This window comes from Thamnophis sirtalis, unplaced genomic scaffold (assembly GCF_051295495.1).
Source record: "Thamnophis sirtalis isolate CommonGarterSnake01/CBP01778 unplaced genomic scaffold, rThaSir2_p1.2 scaffold_12, whole genome shotgun sequence".
In the NCBI taxonomy this organism is placed as follows: Eukaryota; Metazoa; Chordata; class Lepidosauria; order Squamata; family Natricidae; genus Thamnophis; species Thamnophis sirtalis.
This window is the reverse complement of record NW_028261392.1, coordinates 44,093,108-44,117,715: the sequence shown is the minus strand read 5'-3', so window position 1 is coordinate 44,117,715 and position 24,608 is coordinate 44,093,108. Positions and strand designations below refer to the sequence as shown.

General features: G+C 35.2%; 2 protein-coding genes across 3 annotated transcripts in view; one reads left to right on the top strand and one right to left on the bottom strand.

Annotated features, from left to right (window-relative positions):
• ANOS1 (anosmin 1) overlaps positions 1–14,775 on the top strand; it is a 132,503-nt gene extending 117,728 nt beyond the window's left edge. Inside the window, exons 9-14 of one of the 2 annotated variants that reach the window (XM_014065715.2) lie at positions 974–1,111; positions 4,032–4,129; positions 5,738–5,909; positions 7,365–7,585; positions 7,722–7,860; positions 10,729–14,775. In XM_014065715.2, the coding sequence (XP_013921190.1) occupies positions 974–1,111; positions 4,032–4,129; positions 5,738–5,909; positions 7,365–7,585; positions 7,722–7,860; positions 10,729–10,787 (827 nt within the window). In that variant the 3' untranslated portion in view covers positions 10,788–14,775. Of the gene's footprint in view, positions 1–970; positions 1,112–4,031; positions 4,130–5,737; positions 5,910–7,364; positions 7,586–7,721; positions 7,861–10,728 lie in introns of both variants that reach the window. The other variant, XM_014065714.2, reaches the window with a different exon arrangement.
• The window catches only part of WWC3 (WWC family member 3), a 1,020,491-nt gene that overhangs the window by 891,851 nt on the left and 104,032 nt on the right, over positions 1–24,608 (bottom strand). The window lies entirely within an intron of this gene.

The following is a 24,608-nucleotide window of genomic DNA, read 5'->3' as shown; positions in this document are numbered from 1 at the left end:
CCAATATTTGACCTGGTTCTAGTATGACAGCTATTTCAATTCAAGGACATATTTGATAATGCTTGACAGTTTTAAAGCAGTGTTTCTCTTGTGTGTTTTGCTTTAATAATTAGCTTATGAAAAATTGATATACACATTATCTGAACTATGTTTGGTAAATTAGGTCTAAATGGTTATGGCTCCTTGAATATTAATGCATTAATTCAATAGTATAACATGAACATTTCAATGCAAATTTATCTCATTGTTTAATAATAGTTTATTCTTTTTCATCACGAAACCTAGTTTAAAAATATTGTTTTAGAACTAATATTCTTTTCCATTTCTAAAAAAACAACCGCAATATAACTTTAACTTTATTTTTAGTGTATTCTTCTTCACATTAGTCAATTTGCATTTTTGTGGTGGCTATTATTGATAAAACTTAACACTTTATCACTCTCTTGATTTGGTTGACTCTGGGTGCATTGTCAGTAACAGATACACTATTAAAACTTGTTTTCATTTTTGTTAAATGTTGAGTTACTATGATGAATTCAGGAGTACTGGAATTCATTATTGTTTTGCTATTACATTATTAATTAATAGAATAAAGGTTATCTACACTGTAATAATCTTCTGTTTACCTGAATATAATGCCATATGTATGGGACTATCTTTGAAAATAGAATAGCTAGGTTACCAGCTAGGATTGATCATATTGTATTTTAACAAACAAGAAAATTTGAAAATTTCTAAATATTCTGGAATCAATCACTTTCTTTTAGAATTAGCTGCCAACAATTGGCAAAGTATGTTTACTCCTGTTTTATAAATAAATATTAATTATTGTTCCTTTTATTGCATTTTTATTCTTTTATTTGTAATCCAGTGATCTCTTATTAGATGCATTTCAAATATGATTTGAATAACTTTTGTTATGCACCAATCTATGCAACTGGAAAATTTTCAGAAATATTTTCTTTTACAGAAGAATGGACATCTACCATTGGTAAAGCCACTGATGTTTCATTCTTCAAAAGAAGTAGACTTAATCGTCTTCTTGAAATTGGAGTGCCTTTTTTCCAAGATGACCAACTTCAAGTGAAAGTCTACTGGAAGAAAACAGAAGGTAGTTGCAAAACCATATGTTACCTTGCCTAAATAATTTGTTGGTTATTAATAAACACTGATTCAGATAGCTTCCTGATAATTTTAGATATACAAATATAGAAAGTCTGACTGCTTTGTGATATACTGTTGGCATTATTCAACATATTATAATTAATATGAGCTATTATTTATTATTTAAGTTAATGTAGAAACAAAAAATTCCAACTTTCTTCTAAGCATATATTTGGAGGAGAGTGGAGGAGAAGAATCTTGCTTACAAATATGCATTATGTTTACTATTAATTTGCATATGTACACATACATATAAAGTGTTCATCATCAATATGACCCCCTTTTTCTATAGTCTTAATTTGACCTAAATGCCATAGTTGAAAGGTTTTTTTTCATCTTTTCAACCCTAATAATAGCAGTTTTATGTTTCCATTTTCTAGCTTCCTCAGGGGTTACTATAATACAGAGGGGGGAAATCTGTAGAAGTAGATTAAGGATCTCCAAACTAAGCAAAAGAAACCTAAAGTTGATTTAGTTACTATGACTGTTCAGTGGTATTTTTCCCATAAACTGTTGGCATAACCACCCTCCTTCGTATTACATCTATGGAGGCAGCAACTCTCTTGCTGCAATGGAGATGGTGTTGGTGGGCATATTAACTAGAATCAAAAGCTATGTAGCAAAAGGAAAGGAAAAGAAAAAATGTGTTTGCTTACCACCACTATTTCCACTGATGCAAGGAAGTTGCTGGCTCATTGAGAAGGCAGAAAGGCATGTAATGAAGTCTGCTGTAGGAATAGAACTAACCACTTTCCTTATTAAACTTGTACCACTGTCTGTATTAGACTTTCTGGTCATGCCCTCTTCTATAGCCACCTGTATCCTTCCTGTGCCCTGAGTTAATAGATACAAGTAAAGAGAAAATGCCATTTGAATTCTCATGTTCTGACTAAATCAGGGCTTGTGTCAATACTGATTCTAAATGTTTGATTAGGCCACTCATTTCTATGAATTGCAGCATTCCAATACTTGTTATCAACGTCGATAAACATATAGGACAATGGATAAAACACAAATCAGGTTATCTTTGTTAATCAATTATAGAGGCATTTTGTTCTTTGTTTCAGGTACAAGGTTTCTCTTGACAGATCAGTCAGAATCTTAATGGGTCTAGGAAACCATTAACTATATTAAAAAGGAAATGGTAGTTAAGTGATCTGTAGAAGATTCCCTATGGGAGACTAATATTGCTGTACAAATGACTCAAGAAATGACCTAGCCATGGCCTTTGATGGTCAAGATGAGAAAAGCATTGCCATGTAGGATCTCAGAGTGGATGTGAACATCAGTTTCCTATTGCAGTATTTAGAACAAATCATCTGAAAAAAACTCCAGAGCATAGTTACAATTTCCGAACTCACCCCCAAATTTTTAGCTTGATCATAGCCTGTATCTTTCTTTGTATACATACAGATTATTGAATAACAAGACTGAGTCATAAGTCATCTCAGTTGCAGAAGGCATTAGCAATAACGCACTGGAACAGCCCTAGCACAATTGTATAGGATGCACAATTGTATAGGCAAAGATTTGCATTAGTGGTATGTACTTAGATGTGTGTTCTAAACTTACATTTCAGTTCAGCATGGCTTAAAACTTCTATTTCAAGGATAATGTAGCAGCTTGACATAATAATGTCAATTTTCTGTTAAAAAGGGCTTTTCTGTGTTGCATTAGCCTTTAATCAGTGGAAATTGTGCTTGGTTTGGTCTCAAGATTGTCTACTCTTCCTATATCTTAAAAAACTATCAATGAACTTAGCATCTGAATTACTTATTTTAATGTTTGCCTAGAATAAAGCAAATAATAAATTTAGTTAAGATAAAAAAGGGATCTTGAAATATGTGAGATAAACTTGTTAAACTGGATTGCTTGGAAAAGTAAGACAGAATAAAACAAATATTATGGGAAAGTAAACAAAAGTTCTACTGAAGCTTTTTTTTCTGCATAAGAAAGAAATATGTGATACTGCTATCTTGCATTGCTTTTGAGTTACTCATTGTACGCATTTGAGCAGAGCCAAAATAGTTAGCTGCAAATAGGTGTAGCCCATAATATAGTTTAAACATCACTGTTTGGTTTTCATATGATTGATATGACAGTCTGCATTCTAAATGCAGTGTATTTTCATGAAGAAAATGTATTAACAATTCTCTATCATGACTGTCATGCCTTCTTAATTCACATAAGCAGGCCAGACTTACCTTGCTCCAAATCTTGCTTGCTACTACCCCAGGTGCTTTGAAACCTGAACATGCATTGAGTATGGATATCAAAGTTGTCAGCCTGGCAACTAAATGCAGATTAATCTGCATGATTGTGTTTCCCATCTATGGGAAAAAACTAGAAATGAAGAAAATTGAGAGAGTACTTTCATGATTTTTTTAAAAAGCAACTTAGTAAAATCACATGCAGAATGAAATGAATATTAGAAAAATGATTAATTTACCTTTTTTGTTCTGTCCTACTCTTATATATTTAGATTATCTAAATGGGTAGCATTCTGTCATAAATTTGTAATAATTCTTTAGTATAGAATTGTGTCTATTTTTCTGCAATTTCCATTTCCACTTTTGGGAGGACTTTTAAAACTGCAAATCCCATTCTCCTGGGTAATATTTTAATGGTGCAACACAGCTGTGTAAAAACTGATTCAACAGGTCAACCTGAGATATTTGGAATTTGCTCAGACATTATTGCTCCCAATATTTTAAAAGGCATATATATTTTCATTTTATATATTTTTCCTATAAATGATAAATATATCCAGTATTTATGTGTATCTCTGCATGAACTATTAAAAAAATTGAAGATTTTTAAGTGTACGCTTCTATTACTTTTCCCTTGTTATGTTATTTCATTGATAGATGCAACCAGCAGGGAAGGATATCATGTTCAGTGGTTCCCAGAATTATGTTCTTACAACAGTACCGAAGAACCTGAAAAATTCAATGATGTAACATATGTAAGTTAAGTTTTAAATATCAAAAACTGTAATGATATGATCCTCTATTTTGTGAGGAAGAGAATAAATGACCTTTAAAGATCCCATTATGTTCCCTTTACATTTCAAATACAAATTTATTCTATGCTTCAAAGCATCCATTTTGTCCTTTGTAATGAAAAGCTATTGTAACTTCAGTTCCTCAGAGTCTTCCACATGTATTTGGTTGCAGTTCCTATAGATCAGGGCTGTCATACTTGCAACCCGGATGCGTCACACGCTGGCCAAGCCTGGTTTAGCAAAGGGGGGGAAAGGCGTGATACATCACATGATGCCACCGTGATGCCACAAGTTTGACAACCCTGCTATAGATTGAATATGGCCAATTGGCCATTAACTCTAATAAATGTGTATTATGTGACTTGAATCCTTTGAAGTGGTCTGTGTTGAGGAAGGCTGGTTGATTTAGTTTATTTGTTATGATGAAGAACAAGATTGTTAATTAATTTTTTTGGATGGTTACTAACTGCATCTGGGATGGCAATTGTACTGTAGATGAAGATAACACTAGGTTTTCTGGGATTATTTTGTAGGGGAAATTGAATCTTTTTTTAAAAAAAAGCATCTATTAAAACTGTTATGAATTCTGTTTCCATTTTTCTGAAGTTTGTTGAACAAATATAGTGGTATGCCTTGGGGAAATTAACAAGAAGTTCAAGAATTTGTCTACTTGTCCAACTTTATCCTAGCTGTGACTCCAGATTGCTAGCACTTGAAGTCATACACTTGTAATTTTAAATATGTAATTATTTAAGGCGTCATAAAGAGAAGTATTGATTCATTGTGATTCTTACCAATTATGGTTATTTCAAGAAGTTGAGATTGGAAGAGAATTGCTCCATCTTTTGTTTGTGGTACAAACTGATTTTTGTAGGATTAGGTAGAACAAGCTATATTCTTTCCATTTAATTGATGCAGATTTTTGTATATTTTCTTCTATCAACTTTTACAAGTTATTTAAATTCATTTAGAAAAAAAATCAGTTAGAAAATCCTTATTAATAGCAATCAAAAACTTTTCCTGTATGTGCAGTGCAGTGTGTAGTGCAATGTGCAGTGTAATATTACATCTATTAAATAAAATATTGTGTTTAATTCTCAAGTATGCTTTGCAAAAATCAACTATTGTCTTCATGCACTTAATTGGATTAAATTATCCAATATAGTTTATTTTTTATTCCTTTCTACCAAATAGACATGTGTTTGTGCAAGCTTTTGGATAGATTACTGCCCACCTATGTGGTAGAGGAATTCATATTGAAGAACACTATCATTTGCGGCTCCATTGAAATATGTGGCACATTTTTTCCCCTTTTCAACTTGTGCCATATTATGAAATTTCCTCTGTATGAAGAAGTCATCTAGAGATTTGGGCTGAATGTGTTGCCTTCAGCCCTTTCTATTTCATCACCTATTTCATCTCCCTATAATAAATAAATGATATATGAGAATATTTACATGTTTTGTAAACTGTCTTGTTTTTTAAAAATGTATTTTTGCATTGATGGCTTGGAAAATATTAAATTTAAACGCAAAATGAGGATAATGAAGTAGTTTATGTCTCTCATAGGAAAACTATATAATTCTTCAGAACCTGTCCTTTTCATGCAAGTATAAGGTTACAGTTCAGCCAGTAAGATCCAATGGTCAGTTGAAATCTGAAAGCATTTTCTTTATGACTCCATCTTGTTCTGATCTAAAAGAGAAAAAACACAAGTATGTAAGCTGTGTGGCTAAAGGAGGTAAGATTCAAAACAATTTACAGTGACATAAAATACTTAAGTAACTAAACATTCAAACACCAGTTTTTAAAATGAATTGCTTCCATCATTATATGAAGACCTTTAAAATTCTTAATGTAACCACTTACAAGTACTAATTAGTATTGCAAAAGCAGCTTAATTAATAAGAATACAAAATGCAAAAGAAACAACCACAAGTTTAATTTTCTTTGTAATGTAATTTTACAGACAGAAAGTTAGAAGTTCTCAATATGACCTTCATTACTACCTTCTTCTTTTTACGCTACATTAAATAGAATTATTTTACAAGTTTTATATGTAACAGAAGAATACAGTTTATGCATTAGATACATAAAAATGCTACACATTTGTATGCTTTTAAAAAACTTGATAAGATGTGATTCCTTTCACAACTGGTTTAGCTACCTCCAAACATTTTATAGTTTTTTTGATAGGTCACATGTCTTTGGGGAATTTCTTAGATAGAAAAATACAGTATTGTAAGTAATCGTTTCAATTCTGGTACCAAAATTATCTTAACATTTGTTAAAACTTTTACTAAATACTAAATGCTGTCAAATATTCTCCAACATCTTACGTTTTTGAGTGAGTCACATGACTCACCTTTGAAACTAAAGCCAAAAGAATATTTGGGAAATGCTGGTTTTAAAACCAAGTTTTTTCTTGGTTAAACAACAAGAAAAAATTTCCAAAAGCATTGGACATTTAGAGAACAGAATGTGGGATTGATCAGGAATAGGGAATTTTATTTTATATTTTATACACTATAAAATACATACATGCTTATTCCAGAACAAGATCGATAACTGCATTGGCCTCAAATGTATCATATTTAATTAGTTTTAAGTGGATCAGAATATAATACAAATGATATTATATTTTTGATATTTGATATCCTTATAGCCATACAATGAATTTAATATCTTCAAATATTAATTGGTATTTTTTAAAATATGAAAGAAGAATATGTTTCCTGTTTAAATTTTATATAAATAAATTACACAATGTTTTCATTGTACCCAATTCAATAAATAGTAATAAAGTAGTTACCCTATGTTTTTTAAAAAAAACACATTTTAGTCATATATAAAACATATAGATAATGTTGATTTACATAATACTATATAATATAATAATATAAATGGGTCTATATCATTTACAGAACAATATCAAATCATGAAATTAGAATTTGTGGTAATGTTTACTCATTAAAGTGTAATTTGTGAAACAATACTATATTCATGGTAGATAAAATTAATGATATAGTGAGCAATTCATTTGAGAGTAAGCATTCCATCCTCCTCATATAAGAGCGAAGTTTATATGACATATTGTTGTAGTCTCTCTTAATTTTGTGTATATCTTTTTAAAATTGTACATAAGATTGAGAGAGAGATGCTAACTACTCTCTTTGTGGTGCTGTTTGTTTTACAGATCCTGTTATTTCAAAAATATTGGCAAAACCAGAGAATCTTTCTGCTGCTTTTATTGTTCAGGACATTAATATTACAGGCCACTTTTCCTGGAAAATATCAAAAACAAATCTTCACCAACCAATGACAGGATTTCAAGTCACTTGGGCAGAAGTCACTACAGAAAGCAGGCAAAACAGCTTACCAAACAGCATTATCTCCCAATCACAAATATTGCCAGTAGTAAGTCTGTACCTCTTCAGTAGGGGAGAGGGATAGATAGGAGAGAAGAAGCAAGGGAGAAGCTGAGTTATTGATGATGCTGAATGACTCAAATATATTTCTTTTACTTCAAATAATTGTTTCCATTTCCTTTTAGGATCACCATATGTTGACAGTACCCAATCTAAGACCATCAACTCTTTACCGTTTAGAGGTTCAAGCATTAACCACAAGTGGTGAGGGACCAGCTACAATAAAATCATTTCGAACACCCAATTTGTTGATATCACCACAGAGTGAGTGTTGACATGCTACAAGAATGTATTCTGATGCATGCATTGGCATCTCTTTCTTATATGGAACATAGTACATTATGAGTATTTTTAGACATACTCTTCTCCATCTGACCTAACAGCCCAAACATAGTCTTTGATTTATTTAGGATAAAAAATACTTAATAATAATTGCATCTGAAATTAGTAGTCAGGTTGGTCTGAAATTGCTGCTTAACTTATATATAACTCAACTTTGATTTACCTTGTTTATAGTCTTTCTCATTAATGGATTAAATCTTACATTATAATAGTTTCAACAAAGGAAAGTTGGTAAAATCTGTCTAGAACAAAATCCAGAATGTAATCAACAGGTGCATTCCAAATTTTTACTTTCTGTCATATCTGGCTTTCCTATAGTTCTCTAAATGTTACACTGAATATTTATCCTTTGCACTCAAGAATCTCAAAAACTACCATCTTGGAATGTTTTTCAATTTTTTTATGCTGCTAAACCAGTGTTTCTCAACCTTGGCAACTTGAAGACATCTGGACTTCAACTCCCAGAATTCCCCAGTTGAAGTCCAGACGTCTTCAAGTTGCCAAGGTTGAGAAACACTGTGCTAAACATTAGTGTTAGGATTTTTCTAAGCTGTGGTATGGACCTATTTTCAAGCAATCTGCCATCTTCAAGTACATTTTGGACAAAGGAAGCAGCAACTTTGAGAGGGAAGAAAGTACTTCAATTTTGCCATGCATGATCAGACAACATTACAGAATTGGCAGTCTCTCCAGAGCTTCAGACAGGAATCTTTGGTAATCCTGTTTGGAATTTCTGGGAGGTGAACTTTCTTCACATACACTTTTTTCTATCATTCAGCCATAGTCTTTTTCTTGATACACTGGCAAATATAGAAATCCAAAACTGTTATGGGTTAGTATGAAATCAATTCATAATTATTATAATTATTTATGTGATCTATTAAGCATTCAAATTCTATTCATGATGCTAGTAAAAAAAAGTATACTTTTCCAAGTTCAATGAATACTTCAACTTGCCAATATTACACCAAAACAGTTAACATCTTAGACTACAATACTCATGAGGGTACATGTTTGTTTCATTTGAGATATGGGCCAACTAGGTATATTTAATTCATATTATTCATAGATTGTTTTCTTGTTATTTGTAATAGGCATAATAAAAACAAAGAGATCTAAGGTGGGTAATTCTGTTTTGCCAGATAAGAACATGAAGAATTGATCCTGGGGAATTGCTAGCTAGGCCGAAGGAGGGTCAAGTGAGGGGCTAGTTTGGAATCATTGTACAGCTGCAAGTGGCGTGAAGCCTTAACTAGTTGTTCCCAGGGAAAGGGAAGCAGTCTGGTGAGGTTCTTGGGACATAGATGCAAACAATAAAGTTACAGCCTGAGGCTATTTACAAGTGATTCTGGTTGCTTGAATCAGAAGTTTTAAGGCAATGCTAAGCAGTGTTGGAAAATATATTCACAATCAGAAAATGTGAATTTCTATTGCATATGGATGGCCCTGTGAGGGGGAAGAAAGAAAGGATGATAATACTAAAAACAGGATTTTACTTCACTGATGATCACAATTATTTGGGATGTAGCAATTGCTGTCAAATCTTCTGCATATTTAGAAAAAGATTGCAAGAAAAAAAGGACTTATTCAAGGTTATTCAAGAAAGTCAAAAGCTTAATAGACTAGGCTAAGCCTATTAAACTCAGAATTATGCTCTTTCTCAAGAACTCTCTAAATCAAACAAAAGGATCTTCTTAGTTCTTTAAGACATCTGTTTGTTCTTGTCCAACATGATTGTTGGACATCTAGCAATAGCAATAGCAGTGGACTTATATACCGCTTCATAGGCCTTTCAGGCCTCTCTAAGCGGTTTACAGAGAGTCAGCATATTGCCCCCAACAATCTGGGTCCTCATTTTACCCACCTCGGAAGGATGGAAGGCTGAGTCAACCCTGAGCCGGTGAGATTTGAACCGCTGAACTGCTGATCTAGCAGTAGCCTGCAGTGCTGCATTTAACCACTGCGCCACCTTGGCTCTGTTTGATCCTTGTCCAACATGATTGGTCAAGGCTAGCCAGAAGATGACTTGTTGTTGGTATCATGGCAGAACTGGAATAGGGTACATCCTTCTTTGTGCTCCTTGATCTCTAAGCACTTTCAATGTCATTGATCTCAGTAATCATCTGGGCCAGCTGCAAGTTTTGGATGTGGAGGCACCATTTTGCAGCAGTTCTCATCCTTGCTTTATGACTATTTTCTATAGTTTGTTATTGGATGAAGACATAGAGTATACAGACCTTCACTTGTAAAGGTTGAGGCTCTGATGAATGAGCTTTTTTCTTGTCATATGTTGTCTTAGGGATGCTCATGATATCTTTTGATCTTTATGCCTTTTCGTATTTTTTATTTTAAGCATCCAGAGTTGTTTGGAGTCAGGCAGCCCAAAAATTGTATGTATGTATGAATGTAAAATAATATAAATAAATACCAAAACTGATTCCACAGTATTTCACATACTTTGACAGTGAATGAAATGGATCCCTGATCAAACCCTAATTGTATCAGTATCCAGTTTTCTTAGGTCACTCAGAGAATTTTGATTCAGATTATAGGGAATAGGTAAGGAACATCAAGTAGCTCACAGTTTGGAGTTTTCTTGGGTGGGTGTGTGCTGAAGTAAATAAAAATTAATTGATTTACTTCTGAAGCTAATAAAAGTCACAGAATAATATTGTTTTGGCCAGAAAAACAACAACGTTATACTGTTGTAGGACAAACCTGTAGGGATTTAAGAATTGTTAACAACTAATAATTATGAACTAGGGTAAATAGTATTTTTTTTCTTTTTAGGACCTCATCTGAAGCAGCACCATCCACATCACTACAAATCACCCCCTGAAAAATACTAAATTGCCATAAATAATTAATCAGCTGGAAAACAATGCGAAGAAGTTCTTGAAAGAAGATCAGAAAAATGCACCTTTATTGAGTTATGTACAGTACAGTATAGTATATAATGCAAAGATCAGCTGTATTCATTTATCAGAGCATTCAGCATCTATTTTCTCTCTGTCTGTCTCTGTCTCTCTCTCTCTCTCACACACACACACAGATACACACATAGACATCAATTACCTGTTACTGTTGCATATGCTACATGACACCCTGCTTTATCACTTCCCATTAATATCTTTACATGCTTTTTAAACAGATCAGTCCATCCAAGTTATCTGTGGCTGCTGCAGGAAAAGCATAACAACAATCCCCGTCTATTTCATGATATATGATATACATGGCCTAATAATATCTGTTTAATAGCTGAGTAGAATTTCAATATTCTATCTAATTTGCTTTCAGAAATCCCATTAAATGGGGAAATATTCCTGTCCATTTGATGAAGAAATATTATATTGTTTCCATGAAGTAGACACATTAACTTTTGAGGGTTTCATTAAGTGGAGATTGTTTTTCCTGAGTTATGAAGAAAAATGATCAAACTGTTGTTTTTTCCAGAAGTTTTTCAGACTGGGAACTGAAACCAGATGGAATACTTAAAGCAACACTACAATACTAATTGAAATGTAAATAACGTCTGTCTTATAGCTAGATGCTACTAGTATCATCGAATATATTATGAAATGAATGAATTTAAGGTGGGGGGTTGAGGTTAAGGACTTTGAACTAGACTTTTACTTTAGAAGAGGTTTGTCATGTAAGATCTAGGGCCTTTTTACACCTGGGTGCTTCAAGTTGTTCCATGACATTTTGAAACATAGGAAACTAAAACAGTTTTCCAGCATTTCTTCTGGACAACTTCTTTCCCTTTACCACTTCCCATTCTTATTACCAGGAATTGCCTCATGCTAATTCCTGGGAGTCTTCCTTCTACCATCATCTGTGGCCACCATCTTGGTATCTCATAGTCACATTAAGAAGTAGCTTTCTTGGTTTATGCAAATAATGGCCTATTAGAGGGCTGGGATGGTAGAGGAAATGGATGTAGGTTTTTGTACATTCCCACAAGGTAACAAAACGGAACTCTAGCCTGGCAACATTTAAGTTCTGTAGAAGAAGCAATTGATACTGCAAAGTTATGTCAGAAAGGAAGAGAAACCAGACATTTTATAGTTACCCTTTTCAGAACTTGACCACCAATAAAGATATTTCTTTGCATCCAACAATATAGACACTGTATATTCCCCCCAGAAGGAGCTTGTTTTTCATTTCACTATAGGAATATCTTTGGCAAATAGAAGGATCCTTATGTAATTACTCAGAAAAACTGAATCCTCGTACAGGGAGAAGATTGGTGTTGACCAAGTTCATGAAGTCAGAGTTATTTTATTAAATAATAAAATATTGATGGCATCAATTGAATTAAGCTAAATCTGAAAATTTCCTGCATCTTTAAATAAAACTTTATTGAATTATACAATGATGGACACACTTTATTAACTAAATAGTTACCATATGTTTTAACAATACAGTTTTAGATCACACTTCAGATTTAATTTTTAATCTTCATCTTGTTTATTAGAAAAAAGTAGCATCCTGTATTCTTAGAGGGACATTATTTCTCCATTACATGCTTTAATGTATATCAAGTGAAGGGAAAAACAATGCTGTCCATAACCACTGCAGTAAAAAAATTAAAGGATTGCGACACTTTTTTGCATACATTTTTAATCAATAACAAGACATGTTATTTTTTAATTTTCATAAATAAGATTAAAATATCCCTCTTTCTTAAAGGAAAAAAAGAGGCCAAATAAATGTTTTTGAAGAGCATATAGGAAAACAATATCTTTGAATTATTTCAGAAAATGTATGGTACTTGTAAGCATATATTTGACAGCTTGTCTATGGAGATAGGATTAAGAGAAGATTTGCACATATTCATTACTTGCTACATCTGTAAAGACTTGCATGCATAAAATATGCTTAAGAGTCTATATATAATAATAGCTGGTTTTCATTCAGATAATGAAAAACACTGAAAAGACATTTCAAAAAAGGTTCAAGTTAGCAAGAGGTAGTCCTTATGTATTAACTTTCAATGTTTTTATTTTTCTAACTTAAAACAAAACAACAACGATTTTATTAAAACAGAAGTTTTGATCCAAATAAGACCAATTTGATTTTAGGTGTCTACAGTATGTTTTATAAATTAGTTCAGTGTTTTCAATGATTTGACTCTTTAAAAAGCAGAAATTGCCAAATGCTGCCAACACAATACTGTTTGGTGCAATTTGTTTCTTCGTTCAGTTGAAAACAATTGTTATATATGTGTGTGGAAAATATATCGAAAAAGCTATTAATCAGTTTCCGTTAATCAGATTTTTAAAACAATTGTATTGAAAACATGAAGATTTATCAAGCTATATTAGTGCTCTTTTACGCAGGAGTGGAATTTAATTACAAATTAATCTTCAAAAAATGTAAGAATGGAAGTTAGCAACTTCATTTTATTTCCTCATATTTTAAAAAAGGGCATATAAAAGCAGTTGTGATGATAACTTATTTATTTTAGATGGCATTACTTTTATGTTATTTGTCTAAGTATTCTTAAATCTTTGATTAATGCCTGTAGACGTATAACTATAAATGTCATATAAGTTGTACATTGTATTCCAGAAATATGCTTTTAATGGTTGCATGTTTTTTTAAGACTTCAAACTTAATTTTTTTTAAAAAGGAAATTAATGCCTCCAGATGTTGTTGGATCTATAGGTTTTGCATGCCAAAAATCATAATTCAGTTAGAGGCATGAGTTGTATGACTGTTTACCTCTGTTGAATATAATGGTAAGGTACAATTTAAAAAATAATTAATAGATTATCTATATGTAAAAATACTCCTCTCTTTTGTCTAATTATAAGGTAGCATAAAGAAAACAGAGCCACATATTTGCTAACTCAGCTGACTGTAGAAATTACATTTTTATAACAGTCATTTAAAAGTGAGTATTTATTTATCTATGTAATACAAAAGAATTATTTGTGTGCCATGTTATTTTGAGGCAGTGTTACTTGTAAAACATTTTGTAAAATTGTAAATACTCTGGTCGGTTGATCTTCATATTTAGATTTTGTAGATAAGTTTAATTAATAAACTATCATATAAATATATAGACTCATAATTATCATCACTGTTGGGATTGCTTTCTATAATAATTTTCTTTTACGCAAAGTAACTTAGTCCTTGATAGATTTGCTGACATTTAGCCAGGATTTTCAAACCATAATAAATACATTTCATAGGAAACACTTAGCCCAAATCAAATATATACATAGAATAATACATCAAAGTTTTTCCTACCTGGCAGCTCGCTGACTGGGAAATTCCGGGACTTGGAACATCTTAAAATTGCCAAGTTTGTAAAACATTGATGATACATAAATCCAACTAGTGGTTCCAGTCGACTCCAAAACATATCAGGAAAAATAGCTATGCATGCCAAACCTCAGTCAGGTGTATGAATCAGAAGGAAAGTGGAGAAATTTTGGCTTTCTTCCTTGGTTTCTAAAGAGTTTACTGAAAAATGGCAGTAGTATTGTCTATCTACAGCAGGACTACATATGGAAACTTAAACTGATGGATCAGTTAGGAAATTTTTAACCTAAACCCCCAAAATTGGGGTTACTGATAGTAGGGTTACCCTACTATCTGTTTTTATAGTTTAACATTGCTGTTCCTTGGATGTAACCTACAGCTCACAGCAAATTACTTATGTTTGTAAACGTACTATACTTGTACAAGTCTTACAAGAAAAAGCTTCAAACCCTTTGTATTCTCTTTGTACTTCAAACTTCTATTGTGCCTAAGAATTGTATTTGGTGCTGATATGAGAAAAAACCAAAACACTCATTAAAGTTTTTCCCATGGTATTCAAGGTAACTTGGACTGTTTTGTTTTTGTTTTGTTAATGGAATATTGTGATGAGTAAATATAATAAATGTGACTCTTTAGAAAAATTGTTTGAATAAATATATAATTTGTAGGAATTTTATACACTTGCCTATTGAGCAGACTTCCAGTACCTTGTTCTGAGGCTTCCAGAATACCTTATTAATGATTTTTTGAGTAAAATAACATACAGTAAATGGTCTACAGATTTGCCTAAAGAGCACCTTGCCTGTCTCAATGAGCTTTCATATTGATCGTGCTAAAGATGTTTTGTGGGTTCCAGTGAACCTTGTTTCATAAATGGCAAGAATAATGCCTAATAAAGATTTCTCAATTGTGTAAGGCAGTGATGGGCAACCTTTTTGGTGTGGTGTGTCAAAAATCGGCAAAAAATCGAGCATAACTCGCGTTGTGTGTCACTTCGACAAAAACATAATTTTGCGCAATTTATAGTTTAAACTACAAAAATGTATAATTGCAATATATAATTGTATTTAATAAACCAAAAACAAATTATTTAACATACCTGCTTAGTAACTTCTTTGTTAAGCGCTTTTGCATGCTGAGCTATGGAGTGAGCAATGCTCAAACTTGCAGAGTTTAAATTTGTAGAGCCTTTCATAAATGTAAGGATGGAGTTAGATTGGCTCTTATAAAGGTGTAGCTTCCTGGAAATGTATTCCCTCCTTTCATCCTCACTTTTTTCCAAGAGCTGGGAATGATTAGTTTCAAAATGTCTATTTATATTCCACGTTCTGCTTACTACCGTTTCAGTACATAGAACGCAAAATGATCTGCCATTTTTTTCTATAATGCCATACATCTCGCTCCATGTCTCTTGAAAGGGTCGGCCACTGCCACTACCATTCCCTTTACTTAACCTTTGTTTTTTATTTTTGGGGTGCTCCATCAGTGGGCCAGTGACAGCAGATAGAATTATAGATAGCCAATTAGGGGTTAACTAGCCTAACAAGCTAACACAACCTCACTTATCTCAGTTATTGTGGGCAATTACAAGTCCATGGCACCCCAATAGTTGCTGCTAATGGCGCTCACAGTTCCCGTTGGCACTCCGCTGTTCCCTGCTGTGGTGCGGTCGTAACCGACAGTCCCAGGAGTAGACTCTCTGTGCCGGCCTGACTGGAGAGAGGCGCGCACTGTTCCCACGCTCCTCTCCTGTGGGTCCTCCCTCGCCGCGCTGATGACGTGTGTGCGCACGGCACGCACGCCTTACCAGCAGCCCCTGCGCTCAGAAAGGGGCGGCGGTGATACAGTAAGTGAGTGTGGGCGGGGGAGATCACACGTCCAGCCCCCCTCCGTTCCTCCAGCACAGATTCTTTCATCCTCGGCGGCCGTGCAGGAGCCGAGGATGAATCACATGAAATCCTGTGCGTGTCACCCCAAATGGCTACGCGTGTCAGCACTGACACGCGTGTCATAGGTTCGCCATCACTGGTGTAAGGCAAGGGTATATTCTTCAACACTCTTTGGAATGTGTACAAGTGACTCAGAGAATATATCAGTGTGTCATTAAAATGATGAGTTACTTCTGTCTGATCCTTTACATGCAGATCAAATTTATTTGTATAGATTCAGCAGGCATAGAACAGTTATCTGCATCTATACTCACATATGTGTAAATTAACTTTAGTGTTTATCTCAGATCTAGGTTATATGCATAAAACAAAGCAAAAATTCTGGTTATGTGCCAGTGCCAAGGCTTAGTTCTAACTTGTTTATCACCTTATGTCAACTCTAAAACCTTCTGACCTGTTGGAAGCACTACTGGAGATTTCGCAGAGCTTGTTATTCTTGCAATTTTATGAACACCTGCATTCTGAATTGCTTTTCAAAGTCATATAAATAAATAAAAACTTAAAAGAGATAACTTCCTTGTTGCATAATCAGATTAAAGTTATTTAGATATCTCTGCAACAGTACATGTCTTATGATTACTCATGGTAATATAACTGTTTAAAAATCACTTGGCAAAACTTTAGAAAGCATTTGTGGTTTTTACTGTCTCTGTATTTCTGTATAGCTTTTGGGGAAAAACTTACAGCAATTACCCAACAGTGCCCAATGTTAGTGAAGTAGTTTGTTAATCTATTTAGGCCAGGACTTAACATATGTTAAGCTGATGTTAGAATGACTTAATCAAATGTATGCAAAATGGCCAGTTTTGCATAGAAGTATGAGAGCTATTTTAGATTTTTTTCATTGATAAATTGGCAACTATTACACAGTTACATGCAGTGCTTGGGTTACATGATCTATATTGTAGAATTCATTTTTCAGATAAGCAAATGTGAATGAATAGGCAGAGATCTAGAAAAGCTATTTTAGCTCTCTGTGTCTGGTTAACATTCTGTAACACAGAGCTGACATTACTTTTAATCTTTGCTGAACGTTTATCCCACAGGAACCACAAATGTGCATTCAATTTTTTTGTACTTTTTTTTGGCGAGATGTGGGGAGATGGGAATATGTTTCACATGAATAACTTGCATTTTGTTTTCTTACAAAGAAAAAAAAACAGAATTTGGAATAATAATTACACTGAAATCATCCAGAAAATTGAGCAACAGAAAATATACTTTGCTGATCTTCAAAATATGCAGAAGAGTTGAATTGAATTGAATTTGCTTTCCTTGAGAACCTTCTCAATCCTTCAGTTTAAAAACTAATTTCTATTCCTGAAACGACTACATGACATTTTTTTAAAAAAAAAATATCGCCTGGTTGTTTGCAACTTTTCTTTATTTTTTGATCAATATGTTTTTGGTACGTAAATATTGTAAGCATTCTTCATGAACAATTATTTTCTATAATAGCTTAATCTGACAGACAGGCAATTAGAGAACTACAGAATTTCACAACCAAGTCACCATATTTGTTTTGTATCTGCATATAAGTTTATATATACACACGTAAACACACATACTATGTATATGAGTTCTAATTGCAAAATTAAACTTAACAAAGAAATAAATGTTTAGTTATAGGATATAACTATAGGATAACTAAACACTCATTTGGCACTAAACAGTCAATCACAACCTCATGTGAAAAATATGCTAAGAAGTCATGGTTAATTTAGTTAGACAAATCAAATAATACAGAAGTCAAAACAATGGTCTTTGCATAAGGATCAGTTTCTTTGCTACTAGAATCCTGTGAAATATAGGCTCAATTAGTATTTGATCTTATTTTAGATCACACATACAGGTGGCACTTAATAATTTTAAAGAATAGGAAGGCATACTCATATAAACCATGTTTTTTTGAAATTGAACTTTGTCCTGTACAGGATCCAGTGGAATGTAAGGAAAATTATTCACATAATCTGTCAGTGATATAGCCAGAGTTAATAGGAATGTAGGATTGGATCAGCTATCTTCTGATTGACTTTGGTGATGGAGATACCATGAAAATCATTAGTTATTATTGCTTTAAGGATATTTTTACTTGCTTCAATTAATGGGTTTTTGACTATCTTTATTTGGACCATTTACATCATCATTATTCTGCAAAAGAAAGCATTAAAAACCATTTATAAAATATAAGCAACCAACAATGTACCTTTATATCAAATAAAAGTCCCACCACAAGCAAACTCATGTATAGCATGCAATCAATAAATGAGAAATATCTTCTTTTGAGAGTGAAACAGATAAAAAGAAGGGTGACATAAGCTCTTCAGAGAGGGAGAAAAACTTCTCGAACACATTGTCACAACATATACAGTATTATGGTCATGGCAATGGCATATTGTTGAACATAAGGGACAATATGGTTGGCATCCCTCAGTCTCAAAAGACTATGGTATCATGCTCTGGAAAGAGGTCCTAATGCAGCATCTGGTTGGCCTTCCCTTGCAAAAGCTAGGCCGCTGCCCCCCGCCTTCGGCCACATAGTGCACGCGAGCCCATGGCTTTCGCAAGGGAAGGCCTGGAGGCCTTCCCTCATGAAATCTAGGCCACCCCCACCTTCCTTCAGCCGCGTAGCATACGTGAGCCCGCAGCTTTCACGAAAGCTAGGCTGCCCCCTTACCTTCGGCCACTGCTGCCGCCGCTGCCGCTGCTACTGCCCCCACCCAGCTTCGGCTGCAAGGCGTTCCCTCATGAAAGCTAGGCCACCGCCCCCGCCTTCGGCTGTGTAGCACACGCGAGCCCGCGGCTTTCGCGAGGGAAGGACTGGAGGCCTTCCCTCGTGAAAGCTAGGCTGCCGTCCCCGCCTTCAGCCACTGCTGCCGCTGCCGCCGCTGCCTCCGCTGCCGCCGCTACCATCCCCACCCGGCTTCGGCTGCATGGTGTGCGCCAGCCACAGGCACATAATACAGTATGTGGTACCTTGCTCAATAGTAGTAACTGTGAGAGGGATTTTGGACTCCTAGTGGACAATCATTTAAATATGAGCCAGCAGTGTGCAACAGCTGCCATAAAAGCCAACACAGTTAGTTCTAGGCTGCATAAACAGAGGGATAGAATCAAGATCACGTGAAGTGTTAATACCTCTTTATAATGCCTTGGTAAGGCCCCACTTGGAATACTGCATCTAGTTTTGGTCACCACGATGTAGAAAAGATGTGAAGACTAGAAAGAGTGCAGAGAAGAGCAACAAAGATGATTAGGAGAGTGGAGGCTAAAACATATGAAGAACGATTCCAGAAACTGGGTATGTATAGTCAGATGAAAAGAAGGACTAAGGGTGACAAGATAGCAGTGTTCCAATATCTTAGGGGCTGCCACAAAAAAATGGGAGACAAACTATTCTCTAAAGCATCTGAGGACAGGATAAGAAGCAATGGGTGAAAACTAATCAAGGAGAGAAGCAACCAAGAACTAAAGAGAAATTTCCTGCTAGTTAGAACAATTAATCAGTGGAACAACTTGCCTCCAGAAGTTGTGAATGCTCAAAAAATGGAAGTTTTTAAGAAGATATTGGATAACCATTTGTGTGAAGTGGTGTAGGGTTTCCTGCCTAGCCAGGGGGTTGAATTTGAAGACCTTCGAGGTCCTTTCCAACTCTGTTATTCTAAGGACTACCTGTTCTGATTCCTCAACATACAGAAGAAGTCACACATTAGATCTGGTTTTGTCTTGGTGTGATCAGAGAGTAGAGTACATTGACTTCTGCTCCTTGTCATGACAGAATTTTGTCTGGTTGCTGCAGAGATTTAGAGTGTGAGACACACACATACACACCTTGGGTTTTCACAGACTTCTTGGGATGTTTTCTGAGGAATTGAGAGGCTATTTGGCTAGGGTTCAGATCATCCAGTGGAATAAGGTTCATCCAGGGCAGCAGATCCTCTGCAGCTCCCTGGTTCATTGATTAGCTCAGACTTTCAATAGTGAAGCAATAGTGGAGATGCCTAGAATGCTGCTGGAGGAAGATCAAGTCTGACTGAACACTGATAGCTCAGATTTGAGCCTACACACTGGCATTTTGAGTATTGGCAAATACTCTGGCAAAAGGGTATTCTGTCACACTTAGTCAGTCTGCTGAATGCTTCCCTTCAGCCACCTTTTAATGTGCCTTCACTCTTTTCAGAAGGATGCTTGTTAAAACTATATGAAAGGCCACCGTGAAGCCTTTTCATGGCATTGTCAGAGGAAAAAACCTTCAGTTGGATAGTTCTACTGGAATGGAATGGAGCCTTGCCTGTGAAGTGATTTTAGGATCATTTTGAGTTTATAATTCTTAAATAAATAGATAAAGTCAGTTCTGCATTTCTCAGTTGGATCCCTGACCCTCATATTGGTTAAGGCTTCTCCTGAGGTGTCAGGAGGTTAGATTGGAGCAATAAGCAATGGTTTATCAACTGAAGGAGGATTTGCATCTTCTCTGGTTGAGATTTTGGCATGGGAACATAAGCATGGTATTCATTAAAGCAACTTAGCCTGCAGTTAAGCCTGAAACAATACATAGCTCCTTTAAGAGTTATCTTGGAGAAGACTCTTTAAAGCAGTTGCAGTTTGGTTCAGTACTTTAGTTTTGCAATTTTGCTAGTACTTTAATGACCAGCAGAGATTTTTAAATTAAATGGATGTGTATAAGTAGTTACAACTATTTGTTTAATGACAGCTCAAAATTACAACAGACTCAAGAAAAGTGACTTACAACTTCTACTTGTAGTTATGATCATCACAACACTTGCAAGCATGATTAGAATTTAGGTACCTGGAAAGCAGCTTGTATTTATGATTGGCTGCAGCATCCTGTTACCATGTGATCCTAATTTCTTACCATTGGAAAAATGGCAAGAAATGCCTATTGGGAAAGCTTGATTCACTTAACAACCATTTGATTTGCTTAATCATCATAGTGATTCACCTAATGACCACTATAAAAATCATAAAATCAGGTCTAACTCAACTTATGAAACTTGGTCATGTCATGTCACCTTATTTCCTTTCTTTGCTAGTTGAAAAGCTACATCTTGTACTGGTCTATTCTACTGCCTTATAGCTTCAGTCCTCAAAGACAACTCAAGATAGAAGAAAGTATCAGAATTTCCGTAATAGACTGAATTAGCTGCATGAAAATTCATTCAGAACTGGACACAACCGATCTCTTCATAAGATTGCTTCATAAAGTTCTAATGGCAACAGTGACATCGTAAGCTAAATAAAACCACTCAGAACTTCCTATGGGAAGAGTCACATGAATAACATGGTTTGTTTTCTAACTAAGTCTTCACGCAGAACTGATACCATAATAATGAGCCACACAAATTTGCTCCACTTGCTCTTTTTAAAGTCCACATAAACTTACTGACTATGAATATTTTAGAATATATCCAGCTATGTCAACATAAAGCAAAATTGATTTCTTTAACTAGCCTTCACGACCATCATCAGGTGAATGCCAGAACCCTACAGCTTGAGATGGTGAATGACCTCTAACACTAACTAAAAATCATGTAAGCGAGGAAAGAAAACTCTTCAAATGTAGGTTCAATTAATATATAATAATTAAAAACGCTGTTCTTTTTGTTCAGTTTTTGAAACTCTAGAAATATATCTTTTTAAATTTTATCGGTGTGTATTTTTAGAATAGCTTCCTCTTGTGTTACAATTTTGGTACTTTGGTGTGGAAAGATCCAATAATAAAGGACTACAACTGTAGGGAAAACTTTAAAGATTTCATTTATACAGTTGTGGTATTAGTGTAATCCAAATCTTGACAGTTTCACCTCATTCCAGATTTTTCTCATTAGTTCAGTATACTTGGCCATTCTGATATGGATATCTTGAAAAAATCATACTAGTTTTTTATTAAGCTGTATGTTCAATATATTGCGTAATTCAACCCCTGTAATAAGCAAGAACTAAAAAAGCACATAGAGCATATAGTATAAGTAGACTTGATACAAGTCACAAATCTGCAGCACATTATTAAGAATTAACGCTTTTAGCAAAGTGTATTTATTTTTCAGTTAGAATACACAGAAACTGCGAATCTTGTACTCCTTAGGGAAATAGGCAAATTCAACCCATTACGCAAAGCTAGACATTTTTCAAATCTAAGGTTTCCAGCATGAATCAAGGCTGACTGAGGATATCTCTGTGAATATGAAAGGATCATGATCACTATAAAGAACAAAAGTCTGGTGAATAGATTGGTCTTTTGAATCTCTCCAGAAAAGGAAAGAATTTGAGATCTCCCATGAGTGCTCTAACATCTTTAGCCGGTATTGGCCTTCATGCACATTGAGTTCTTCCCAAGAATCTAGGGAGTTGTAATATGCTGGTCTATAATATGTGCACATCCAAGCAGTGCGACTTTTTGTAATTGACAGATAGAAATTTTATCAATGTATATATTTTCTGAGTACCATCCAAGATTTTTTGGTATAGCACCCAGTGTGCCAAAAACCACTGAGACCATCATGGCTGGTTTATGCCATAATCTTTCAATTTCTATTTTCAAATCTTGATACTTTGTAATCTTTTACAATTCTTTATTTTCTATTTTACTATTTTCTGGTAGTGCCACATTAATTATCCACACATTCTTGTTTTCAATCATAGTTACTGTAAATCTGATGTGTTATGAGCCAAGACTTTCATAAATACCATATTTTAGTCTGCTTATTCTCAACTACTTTTTCAACTCTATGTTCCCACCAACTTTTCATTATGGCACATAATAATTTTTACAGATATTCCAGTGAATTATTTTGGTAACTATATTATGTCATCTATAACCAAGTTGTGTTATCTTCTTGCACGAACTTCATATAAAATCTATTATTTCTTTTGCCTCTTTGCAAAATGTGCACTTTGAATAATTTGATGATTTTTCACTTCTGGCCTTGATTGTATTAATTTGAATAAAGTGACCAGATTTTCAGATTGGTAAAGAGGGACACCATTGAAGGGGTGGGGGTTTGATTAAAAATTTTATATTTTGTCAAAAGGTCACAAAAGGCGATTACATGACCCCAGGACACTGAAACCATCATAAATACGAATCTGTTGCCAAACATCAAAATTTTGATCACGTGACCATGAGGATGCTCCAGTGGTCACTAAGTGTGAAAATGGTCGCTAAGTGTGAAAAATGGTCATCAGTCACTTTTTTCAATTCCATTGTAACTTTGGTCACTAAATGAACTGTTTGAAAGTTAAGGCTAGCTTGCATTATAATGCCTTATGCTAGCTTACATTTTCAAGAGAGAGAAGCTAAACTCCTTGTTAGAATTGAAATAGAAATGAGTAGAGTAGAGTAGAGTAGAGTAGAGTAGAGTAGAGTAGAGTAGAGTAGAATAGTTTATTAGCCAAGTGTGATTGGACACACAAGGAATTTGTCTTTGGTGAATATGCTCTCAATGTACATAAAGAAAAATAAAATAGTAGGATAGTGGGATCCTTGCTGCACCAAGCTCAGAAAGCAGCGATCCCACCATCTCCCCCACCCCACACCTCCTCTTTCTGAAAGAGGAGGTGTGAGGTGAGGGATCCTAGCTGCACCAAGCTCTTTCTGAAAGAGGAGGTGTGAGGTGGGGGATCCTAGCTGCACCAAGCTCTTTCTGAAAGAGGAGGTGTGAGGTGGGGGATCCTAGCTGCACCAAGCTCTTTCTGAAAGAGGAAGTGTGAGGTAGGGGATCCTAGCTGCACCAAGCTCTTTCTGAAAGAGGAGGTGTGAGGTGAGGGATCCTAGCTGCACCAAGCTCTTTCTGAAAGAGATGTGAGGTGGGGGATCCTAGCTGCACCAAGCTCTTTCTGAAAGAGGTGTGAGGTGGGGGATCCTAGCTGCACCAAGCTCTTTCTGAAAGAGGTGTGGGGTGGGGGATCCTAGCTGCACCAAGCTCTTTCTGAAAGAGGTGTGGGGTGGGGGATCCTAGCTGCACCAAGCTCTTTCTGAAAGAGGAGGTGTGAGGTGGGGGATCCTAGCTGCAGCAAGCTCAGAAAGCAGCGATCCCACCATCTCTCACACACCTCTTCTTTCTCCCTCTCATTCTCTTTTTGGGGGGAAGGAGGAGAAAGGACAAAAAGGAGAAAGGGGGAGAAATGGCGCCTGAGAGAAGCGGGCAAAAAAAAGAAAAAAACCTTCCGACGGCTGAACCGCTTGGCCCGGGACCGAGCCTCCTCCTCGCCGCGCCAGAAAGCCGTCGCTCTCCCTGCAGAAAAACGGCGCGCACGCACAGGAGGGGAGGGAGCTTCGCTCGTCGGGCGCTGCAAGCAAGCCGAGCGGAGAGAGGGAAACCACTGCCCTCTAAAGGCCACATTGGGAATGACACTTCAGAGAAATAAAAACTTTTTTTTTAACGGCGTCCTTTTTAAAATTGTTTTCTTTCTTTTGGAAAATTGGGA